Consider the following 12528-nt stretch of genomic DNA (forward strand, 5'->3'; position numbering starts at 1 on the left):
ATCTACATCGACTCGGCCGGGAATCGATGCCGGGACCTCAGAGTGGCGTACCCATGAAAACCGGTGTACACACCACTCGACCATGGAGGTCGTCATAATAAGTCGTCATAATAAGTTAATTTTTAATTCTTCTTTCTGGTACTAATATGGCAAAACTATGAGTTTTAGGTTTTTTAATTTAGAGAGATTCTTTAATTATTGGAATTTAATAAACACCCAAGATATTGTCCGTACTGTATCTGCGCTCAAGTTTTGTTATGAGTTGGTCTTTTCCTACTCAATAAAGGAATGATTTATCCATTAAAGCGGTGACAATAATTATATTAAAAAAAATATTAATGTTTTTTTTAATTCAATTGGCAAAGGTGTATTAATATACAGCTTCATACGTAACATTTTTATTCAAGAAATTTCCGAACGGTCATTCAGCAATTAACCTTATATGTGGAGTTCAATATGAATTCAGTTTTGTGTTGTCGAGTTCAGAAATCATTCGATCCATGCAATATATAGTTGATTAGTAGTCAATTAAGCATTCCCATAACAGCATCAATAAAAGTATTCGGTGATTCAAAGTATTTTGTTGTAATCAATTTCTGACGTCGGCGTTCGTTTGTGATACAACTAAAATGGAGATTTTATTGGCGTACCGAATTTAGTGAGGTCGATGAATACGATCATTGGATTGTGAGCGATTTTTACACACACTCGATTTTAGGATACGTCGATTGAGTTACCAGTGCCTAAAAACGATCTCATAGCTTTTTTATGGGATGTATTGATTATACGTTAAACTGTCAAGATGTACCTACATTTTAAAACGTCATAATTGTCAAAAGTCCTTAAAATCGATTTAACTGAATCGATATTAATATTATAAATGCGAGATAAACTCTGTTTGCCTGTGTGTCTGTCTCGCTTTCTCGGTAAAACTACCGAACCGATTTTAATGAAATTTGGTACACAAATAGTCTAGAGCCCGAGTTAGGACGTAGGCTATATTGTAATTGGAAAAAGGTTTTGTTACCAAGGAGGTATTACATAAATGTAATATTTTAAGTTAATTTGTATATATATTCATAAATTTATAAAAAGTTTGATATCGAAATTATGATTAATTGAAATATTCTACTACGAATCATATCAAGTTACGTTGTAACTTATTTTGGACGATAATTGATACGGAACCCTCGCACGTTGATATCGCTGCTTCTCGGGCGTGTCGAAAGGCCACCATAAGAAGCCGAAAGGCAGGTCATTTTATAGTTTATAATTACACCTGATTGCCGCCGTGACCCGCTCGATTCGGCTCCGAACGGTCCCCACGGTTGCAATGTTTATTTTGTTTTTATCCTTGTTTTTAATCTTCCTAATAAATTTAAAATGACATATAAATCGTACAGTGCAAAACTCAAAATGGTGATCTATAGCCGCAAGTAATTAGTAGTTTCGACGTGTGAAAATTGCTCTGTTATTTTTATACTACAAATAATTTTAGCAAATGAAATAATAAAGATTAAAAAGTTGGTATTGTTTTTGCTACCTATTTCAAATTTTTTTTATCGTTGTACAGATTAAAAATTTTAATCTTTTCTAATTGTAAAATAAATGAGATAATAACGATGAAATGTAATGGATCCGATATCCGTTTATAATAAGAATGGTATTTACCATCAATTTAACAAGGAAGTTTCAACTAACCTTGGTCTTGCTACCGCCGATGGATCCAGGTCGAATCGAGCCGGTCTCGTAGAATCTTGTCAGAATCTTCGAGACGCAGCCGTGTGACACGAGTAGCTGTCTACTGATGTCACATGGCCGTACTCCCAATATGGCGAGCTCGACGATCCTCTTGCGGACCACATCGGGAAGGGGCCGGCCGTTTACAAACACGCCTCCCAGCTGGTTCACGCCTGCTTGCCCTGGAAAGGAGACACGTCTTATGAATAAACGAATAAGACGTAACTCTTTGTAAAAACTTAACGATATCTGACTCTTTGTAATTGAGCCGTAAAAAAGGATTTTATCAATTGTCACTCTAATTTGAGTTTGCCTTATGAATTATGGTCTCGATTTTTTTTAAATTTATATTCGATTTGTTTTATTCATAGATTATTGTGACGTCCATCCATCTAGCTCATCATTTTTATCTTACTAGTAACTGGCAAAAAATTAGAAATCAGTTTATTATATAACTCGTATTATTTCCTTTTTTATTTCAAACAGGCTGAATCGCTCATAAGCTTGACGATGCAAACCTATTTCATTAAATAATTAAAATATACAATACAAAAGTGTTTGTGAATTTCATCACATATTTTAAAACTCAACAGCTTTGATAAAAACATGAATTAACTGACAACACATTAACTGACAAATGTATGCTCATTTTTTATCATTGCGGTGGGCTGATAATAAAACACAGTTTCGAATTTTGACATAATATGAAATTCTCTATGGACATAAGACACATAAATTAAAAAGGTCATTTGGTTGAATTGGAGATGGTATTGGTAGAGAAGTAAAGTAGGTAGTAACTTGCGTAGAAGGAGGATATAGGTACGTCTTACTCACACATTTCCTTTGAAAATGCAAAAGTTGCATACAGTTCTTTTGCTAAAATGCAAATAGAATTTTGGGCTTAACTAGTTTCCATATATGTAAATATATAACAAAAGTTTTTGATCCCGACTTCAGACCGTTCGCAGTTCATGAAAATATTAATAAAAATCCTATTTTTATCATTTGCTTTTTATTTTATTGTTATGGCTTTTTATTTTAGTTTCATTCGCAAATATGTTATGAAATGGATATACCTACTTGTCCTTATTAACTATAATCACATATTGGAATCCAAAACTCTAAGCTCCATATAATGTGCACGTGTCACAAACATATACAGAACAGCAATACTGGCAGGTATGAAATATATTTAAAAAAAGAACCGTTAGGTTTTTTCAAAACCAAAAATGGAATTCGTAAACATTATGTCAAATACCTATTACGAAATATATTTCAATAGACAAAAAAGTTACAAATGTAAACTAAAAGCAATAAAAAACCACAATCATAATTTACGTTCATTAGTAAGAGGTTATTTATCTGTCAATTGGAAACAAAGGTCTCATTGAGTTATTTTGCGGTACACCTGTCTCGTTTGGACTAATATTTATTTGATTGCCAAATGCAAACGTCTATACGTTCCTACCTGAACAACGATTATGAACTTTGTTATGGTCGTTGTATAAATATTATTATTATTTTCGTGTGTTCGATTTTTAACTTTGACATTACGGTAAATTATGTGATAGGTTCCGTCGTTATAATTTAAAATTATATTTATTTTGATAAACATCACGATATCTTTATTTACAAAAACGCGAAATACCAAAATGAATTAGTTAACTATAACTATATAATGGTATCAGCATTGAATGGTGAAATTGACTGAAATGTCAATTCGAGAGAGTGAGTGGTACCAATGGTATCCAGGTTGTTTGGAACACTGATCTGCCACCAAAGTTACGACCGAATCCCAGCGGTACCTTTAAAATCTTATACGTAAACCGTCAAGTCATTAACCACTATTACTTATGTTTAAATACAAATTGTACTTAAGCCTTTTTTAAGTTAGCATTAAAAAATTAGAGCCGTCTAAAATATTTTTTAGTCTTTTCTATTTATTTATTGTTAACACTTAATGTTTATTAAAAATAATGGATGAATCATGTTGCGTTGACCCCAAGAGTTTCGAACAAAAGCAGAGACAAGAAAATAAGAAGTTCATCGGAACAACTATTTAACGTTGCAGAGTAAAAAAGTAAAGAGTCGAGATGGCCTAGTGGTTAGAACGCGTGCATCTTAACGGATGATTGCGGGTTCAAACCCAGGCAAGCACCGCTGATCCATGTGCTTTATTTGTCTTTATAATTCATCTCGTGCTCAGCGGTGAAGGAAAACATCGTGTCATGAGGAAACCTGCATGTGACAAATTTCATCTAAATTCTGCCACATGTGTATTCCATCAACCCGCATTGGAACAGCGTGGTGGAATATATTCCAAATCTACTCCTCAAAGGGAGAGGAGGCCTTTAACTTAGCAGTGGGAATTTACAGGCTGTTGTTGTTGTTGTGTTGTAAGTGAAAATATAATTCGACGTAACATTACGGTGGATCATTAAATTACTTCTATTAACAGTTTAATGATTAATCAGACTTTATAGCAAGTCGATTTTCTATACAGCTTAAATTCTAGGATTAAATCCTTTACGAACTTAACGGCTACCGTTACTGTCCATTGTAAAGTAATAAAAATTTCGAGACGAACGATTTATAATCTTAATGCCATAAAGTTAGAGTTGTAATTTGTTCGCAACGATTAGTATTTATTGCTATTTCTTTTAACACACCCGCCACACCATTTCACGGGTATTGTCATTCAAAACCACCGCGATTCGAACGGTTGCAAATTGCTTTCCTCGCATTACGATTGCTCTTGCTGGACTGGTATAATCTGTCATTGTGATATGTACCTAAAGTATAAGACTACAAGGTTTAATTTTGCTTGAGCGTTGTGGGGTCACGGTAGTTGTAAAAGAGGAGTTAAGAAAGTCCAATTACTATTGACGCTACGTATCCGATTTGTTTTGGTACACTTGGATTCGTTAATTATATTTTCTTCAAAATATATCAGTCAATTATATTGTAGATATATTTTTATATATATTTAGTTAAAATTGATTTTGTTTATACTATATGTAATATACATATAGTGTACTTTAGAGATTGGTTAATTTAGAAACCTAACTGATAGTACATGATAGAAACAAATATAATTTGAAAATGAGTATTATGAGTCTCTGGGTCCTTTCATTTATAACGTAAGACTACAAAGGTTTTAAAGGTACGCATCTGAGGGAACCTTGATAATCGCGCGGTTTCCCTCGCCTTATCAAGTAATTTTAACTTAGCGCATTTCTTTGGTGTTACATAACAACTATCGAAACTCCTTCCCAACCCCTTGTAAGAAAACATGAGACTTGATCGACCCCTCTCCCCCCGAATAGTCTTACGTGATAAATGTAAAGTAAAGTAACAGCCTGTAAATTTCCCACTGCTGGGATAAGGCCTCCTCTTCCAGTAAGGAGAGGGTTTGGAACATTCCACCACGCTGTTCCAATGCAGGTTGATGGAATGCACATGTGGCAGAATTTTTATGAAATTAGACACATGCAGATTTCCTCACGATGTTTTCCTTCACCGCCGAGCACGAGATGAATTATAAACACAAATTAAGCACATGTATATAGTGGTGCTTGCCTGAGTTTGGAGTCGCAATCATCGGTTAAGATGCACTCGTTCTATGCCTCTCAAGTCTTCAAGTCTCTCGAATCTTCTTGTGTTACATATAAAACTATTGAATCAGGAGAAAGTCTTGTGACTGGACAATTCATTCGTCATTCATATGATTGAGTTAAAACTTTATGCACCTAAGTTTTCTGGTATTAGACTATACGGCATTTAAGTCGAAGGGTATAAGTTCTTAGCTTTAAATAAAATATTCCTTGTATAATAATCGAAACGAAGAGTTCGCTTCTTAACATATTTCATCCGATTTTCCTATCATTAATACAATACGATATTTAAAAACGAAAGCTTCTAAGAGATATTCCGAACAATGTTGTTTGCTAGAAACAAATAAAATTGCATTGAAATGTATAGCATTATATGCTCTATGTTTATTTATATAAGAACTATGTGCACTGAATATGTATTCCAAGTTTACGATACCTTTCAAGGAAATGTTCTTAACGGAGTGAATTGCGCGCGTCCGATCAACGCTAATATTATGCTCCCAGTTTTACAATCGCATCGTAAAAGGTTATTTAAACGATTTTTTGCGAAAGAATATCGCTCGTATATCGCGCAAGTTATTGCGATCTTTACAACTTGTGACTAATTTTATAGCTCCGTCAATTACAACGGTGTTAGGGAACGGGAGCGGTGATTTTTGGATTCCTTGAATTTAAGGTCAATTTAGCAATCATTAAATCGAATACTGTACGATGATAAAAAAATAGTTGTAAAATAGAGATGTTATTACGTTTATTGTTTTATTCGGGACGGCTTATAATTTGATTAATAATATTGTCTGTGGTTGAAAATGTTTTTTTTATAAAGACTGATTTTTTCTGAAGGTAGGTAATATAAGATATATATGAACATGTATAGTTTCGGATAAAACTTGCAGTAAATTAAGATTTTCAAAGAAGATGTTTGATGATTCATAAATTCGTGTACAATTAAATGGGCACACAATATTGATCTTTTGCTTATATGCAATGAAAATAAAAAATAAAATAATTCAGATGGATTTTGGCAAAATTTGAAGATTCGATACTTTTGTGAAACTCATGATTTCACTAATCACGATATTGATTTGGCAAAAAAATCTTGTCATAATAATCTTGATGAAACATCACAGTGAAGATTATTTTTAATATTGTATTTAATTCATATCAGTGCTAATAGATAGTAGAATACTTTACTAACATAATTATGGTAATAGGTAATTTAATTCGTAAAATTAAACATATGCACGAGATTATTTACATGTTATCGCGCCGTTCTTCAAGTTTAGCGATAAATTTATTTATGGTCTTCATTTATGTTTAATCACTCACGGCGTGAAACCTTCGGACGTTTTTTTTTGTATAAATTAATACTTCTAATGAATTATTACTATGATGTAATATTTACATGTGAATAAAGTAACGAAAATTACAAATTATTTATTAATAATTATTCTGAAGGATTCATGTAAATTCAAATGACAATAGACAAGTATTTATTTTTATCGATTATTCATATTATTTTTCACGATTGGTATCATTTTATCTTAATAATTACTTTCGATGTATCATTTAAAATAAAGCATGAAATAGAAGACGTAAAATATAAAATGATCCTATCTTAATGTGATATAGATATTAAGGATGCATTCTAGTATCCAAAGAACATTTACTATTAGTTTATGAGTAAAAAAACACGCTTTTATGCCCGATGTAGAAGAAAGAGTAATAAATGTTGCCAATTAATACGTTAAAAATTGCTCTAAACTCTATCAAAATGCGCAATAAATGAAGCAAAAATGCTAATATTGCGATTGTGGACGCCGTAACTACGCACATATGACGAGAAAAACTTTTCATATAACTATGTCATCAGTTACTCGTAAGATCCCTATTTGTATTCGAAACGTCAAGTTGACGTAAAGTATTTTTTGTCCGCTTGAACATTTGCAACTTTTATTACAAAGTTTAATTTATCTGTGGTAAAAATGTTGCCTAATTAATAGAAGTTTACTTAAATTGATTGCATTTATATTCTTTAGAAATACTTATATGAAATCTTTTGTTATTTGGATAATATTTCGATTACAGTAAGAAAAAAAATATGACGGTGTAAAAGTTTTAACAGTTTCAATTACAAGTACCTATATAAAAAAATATATCAACATTTGTCAAAATTTGTTTTCATTCAACTACAAAAAATAAATAGATATTTTGTTATTTACTGAAAAATCTAAATAAGTGTACACATAATTTAAAATAAAGAGTTAATATAATCTTGACTCCTTAGAAACATTTTATTGCGTGCACCCATAGATAATTAATATTATTGATAAGAAAAAGTATATTTTTTCATTTGTTCGTACGACATTTTCTGTCAGTATTGGAGTTATTTTTATAAGTTTATATTTATTTTTATTTATGAGCGTATTATTTTATCAATGGATAGATGTCGATGCGAAGAATACAAAGCTGCTGTGGATAATTTAAAGTTCTATACGGTTGGAACGCTTAGACCTGATATTATTGAGAACTATAATCGTAAGTTTGACTAATCCATAATCTAGTAGGTACTGCCTACTATCGAAAACTAATAATTTTATGCTATACTTTTGACCGGAGAAAAAGCTACCACATTTGTATGACATGCCACACACGTGGTGATAAAAGGTCATAACCTACTCAGACCTTAGTCAAGCGGTGAATTATTTACCAGCTGCTACGTTTATATTACCTTTTTGTACCTTTGGTAAAACACATTACGCGTTTCCTCCACGTGAAGTGGCCGTGTGAATCTCGCCGGTACCCAGGACTACTCTATGAGACCAGAATAGGTATCCTATAAAAAAAAAGCCGTAAAACCTCTAAATCTCTTCGGCAAACAGCAACGCTTTGTATGCTACCGTGACGTTCTTACTTGTACTAGCAAGTAGATGATCTGTCCAAAGATACATTTTTCTTGATATACCTATTATGATATTATTATGTAACGTTATAAGCAGACCCGCCGCTAGCTGTTTTGTCGCCCGCGTGCAATACCTTTTATGCCGCCCTTTTTTTTGCTGCAAAAACGCATACCACTATTCCTCTACATGAGGTGGGGGGCGGGGTGTATACCTGCTAAAAAACCAACGTTAGCACCCACTCTGTCTTTTTGGAGGATGTTACGAAAACCTGCTAAAAAACCAACGTTAGCGACCCACTCTGTCTTTTTGGAGGATGTTACGAAATCTTTTGTGCATACTACCGTGACGTCCTAACGGTAGGCTCACCTCTGCGGAGTTCCACTTCCTAGGGAGTTCAGTACAGAAACCCTTAACCCCGGGACACTTATGGCGGGAGGAATACATCCATAGCGAAGACCCCTTCTACTGGTCTTCTTCGGCGAAGCGGGTCAGCAGCACTGTTCCCACGGTCCCGTAAGATAAGAGCCTTGTTACAAGCATTAAGGGAGTCCAACCCAATAGGTGTATTTTCCGTCCAAGTACAGAATCAGCAAACAAATCCCATACCATTGCATCAAGGTATGAGACGAGGGGACGTTATTTCCCCCAAATTGTTTACTAATTCAATGGAGGATATGTTCAAGACGCTGAATGGTCTGAAATGGCTGAAATGGCGAATACATCTCTCACTTAAGATTTGCAGACGCTTGCTGATTCTTCTATGCGTATCGGCCTACTGATGAACTTGGATAAAACCAAGGTCATGTTCAATGAACATGTTCTTTACATCGTCGATCCCACAGTGCCTTAAGAAGAAAGTCTTCATCCAGCAGGGCCGTATTTAGGGCAGGGCAACTGGGACAACTTCCCTGGGGCCTCCACATTAGTGGGGGCCACAGTTTTCAGCAAGTTAACAAATACCGAGATATAGTCAAATTATAATAATGTTATTTTTTAATATTTTCAAAGTTACCGATACAAGTAAATAAATCATAGCTTAAGCTGATTGAAATAAAAAAAGTAATTAATTCATGATAATATAATTATTAGGTTGTTCACGCTTCTGTTTGTCTAGGGCCGTACTACTTTGTGGCCCGGGGGCCTCCAGACCTTTAAATCCGACTCTGTCAACCAGTGCGTCCTACCCGTCATGACATACGGAGCCGAAACGTGGAAACTCACGGCAAGGCCGGTCCACCAGTTTTAAGTCGCTCAGCGTGCTATGGCAAGGGCTATGCTCGGCGTTTCTCTGCGGGATCGCATCAGAAGAAATGAGGCGACCCGCCAGAGGACCAAATTCATCGACATAGCCCACCGGATTAATAAGCTGAAGTGGCAGTGGGCGGGCCATATTTGTCGCAGAACGGATAACCGTTGGGGAAAACGTGTTCTAGAGTGGAGACCGCGTCTCGGCAAACGTAGTGTAGTGGACGTCCTCGGGCACGGTGGAGTGACGACTTACGCAAGACGGCTGGTAGGAGCTGGATGCGAGTAGCCCAAGAACGATCTCAGTGACGTGCAATTGGAGAGGACTGGACATATCCAGCAGTGACCGGAAATGGGCTGGATTGGATTAGATTTATTTATTTACAATAAATAAAAAATACAATGCCATAGAGCGCACGCAGGCAAGGTGTTTGGCTTAGGAGGTCCTCCTACGTTGGCATTGATGAGCTTTAAGCTGAGTTGAGATGAGGCCCTGATCCTTCATATGTGTCTGCGCCTTAATTGCCGTCTCTTGGAGGGCGGTAGACGCTCCTCGAGGAGACCTCAGCAAGGACCGTGGATTAGAAGGCCCTCCGTTTTAGTTAGAGAAACTATCAAGACCAGCATCTCGATTCGATCCACCGTGAGCGACACTCCGACCTTAGGGCCGCCATCTGAAAGGTTCGCCCCGTCACCGTGACACAACACACCCATCCCGGGCGAGGTCGGTGCCCGCAGGAGCCAGTCAAACCAACTTCAAACGCCGGACAAGTCGTCCATCGCCCCCTCCCAAAGGATCACCTGATCCTGGAGGTATGCCCCAACGGCCTTTTGAGGAAGGCAACTCGTGATATCGAAATGGTCCTATGGTCTCGAAAGGATGACGGCGAGCTTGAAGTCTAGCGAATATCTGCTGATGTTAAGTAAAAATATAAAGTATAAAACGCCAAAGTGTATAAATGTAAAATATAAAAAAGGCATGGGCCTATGAGCCCGTCGATGCCGTAAATTAAATTAAGAAAAAAAGAAAGGAAGACTACTGAAGTCGTTCGCCACGTCCGGTGATACCGTTAGGACTACGTTCCCTTTGACCACCGCCTCCATTGCCCGGGTCTTCAGGGTGTTTTAGGGCATCGATGGTTGAATGACCCGCCCGGAAATAGCTCCCCGATCAATCGCAGGAGATCTGGCAGTAGTTATTCCGTAACAGGAGCGCCGTATGTTCGGAGCTTCCCTCGCAAACCACGATAGGGGCGCCCCTTTGCTCTCTGTTTACTTAACGCCTTTTCTAACTCTTTTTTCAACTGACGATGTGCAGCCCACAGGTGTACCTCTAAGTTTGCGTTGAGCACGTTGCGCCTGCGACAGTGAACGTATGCCCTCCGCGCCCGGTTTAACGGTGCCCGTAGCTCTGATATTTCGAGCGACCACCAATATAACTTACGGCGTGATACCCTTCAAGCCGCCCTACGACAACGCCCTACTAAAAGTAACGGATACCTAATCTACCAATTGATAAGGAAGCTAAAGGGGATTCTCCTAACTTCGACAGTATTGTTTTTCATAGGATAACAGACGACGGACTTTTAATTTTATTGAGTGCGATATTTTTCGATGCTTTGAATAATTTATTTTACTTAAGGATTTGTGGGAATTATAATAATGACTTGAATTAGGTACGTGATGTATTGCTCAATTTGCCGCCCCCTGGACGTGCCGCCCGCGTGCAGTGCACGCGTCGCACCCCCGCTTACGGCGGCCCTGGTTATAAGTTAAATGCGGAACAATTTTGTAACTGGCAACACCTCTGTTCCAGGATCGGGTTTCGTGGTCAACTGGATAAGACATGGAGTTGATTATGAAGATTTAAAGTTCAGCAAGCCAAAAGCAACAAAGGTGTATGAACCTCATGAGTTATCAGAGAACCAATTAACACCACAGAGTCGCAAGATTGAGAAGATGTGGTGTAAATACATGACACCAGTAAGGAGGTAGACTTTAAAATGTCTTGACTTGAACAAAATAAAAATAAATTCAAACTTATGAACAAGACTTTATTTAACGACAACATTGAATAATATGCGTAATACATATAATGTAAACGATCTTTCTAATCTTTAAAAACCTTCCTATTTGGTGTATCTTTGAAAAATCTGTAAAACACTTCTTGGAGACATTATTATCAAGGATAGTATTTGTCCAATTTGCTTTGGATAAGTAAAAAAACACTTTATCTTTTAAATGTAATTTTTTTAATTCGATTCGATTAAACCTGCGAGCCTGCGTACGGAGTTATCTATGTGATATTCTTTATTATTTTTCCATGATTAAAAATCAACTATAACATTTGTAAAACGTTTATTTTTAATACAAACACAAATATATAAATAATACATAATCATCGTTAATTACGTTTTCCGCGTGTAAAAAAGGAAATTGAAAATGACCAATAAATTAAAATATGTAAATCGATACATTATCGATAAAAACAACAAACTTAAATTAGTCAAAGCAGATAACTCGTCTATATAGTCAAGATTTTGATTTAGTGAAAGTCGAAAGTGGTTGACATGACGCTTCGTTTAACAGATATTTAAATATGAGATAAAGATAAGATTCACAGATAAAATCAGCGGCCACTGTGCAGTAGATACCGTGTTTGTTTATCAGATCAAAGTTCTAGGGCTTAGTTATACTGAATGAATTTTTTTAATGATTCGTAAGAACGCAAATTATATTTGATCTTCACCGCCCGTGGCGCACGTTGAGAATAAGTAACTATTTCATACTTTGACAATACGCCGCCGATAGAACATTGCATATGTTCCAATTATTTACATTGTAGTAAAGCCGATAAAAAAATGTATTTTTATTAATATACAGAGGTCAGATGAGAGTATTCATCCATTGCATAACGGACGGAATACGTGGTTCTTAAAAATCGTGTTCAAATTTGTCAAACGCTATAGATTTTTATGTGCTTTATTTGTGATTACAATTGTTCTTTCATCAAAGAAAATAACGTG

At 35.9% G+C, this 12528-nt stretch overlaps 1 protein-coding gene across 1 annotated transcript in view; it reads right to left on the minus strand.

The window, feature by feature from the left end:
• The window catches only part of LOC124539343 (paired box pox-neuro protein), a 63481-nt gene that overhangs the window by 19782 nt on the left and 31171 nt on the right, over window positions 1-12528 (minus strand). Inside the window, exon 3 of the mRNA XM_047116706.1 lies at window positions 1702-1922. Coding sequence (XP_046972662.1) covers window positions 1702-1922 — 221 coding nt within the window. The remainder of the gene's footprint in view (window positions 1-1701; window positions 1923-12528) is intronic.

Source organism: Vanessa cardui, chromosome 22, assembly GCF_905220365.1.
Source record: "Vanessa cardui chromosome 22, ilVanCard2.1, whole genome shotgun sequence".
Lineage (NCBI taxonomy): Eukaryota > Metazoa > Arthropoda > Insecta > Lepidoptera > Nymphalidae > Vanessa > Vanessa cardui.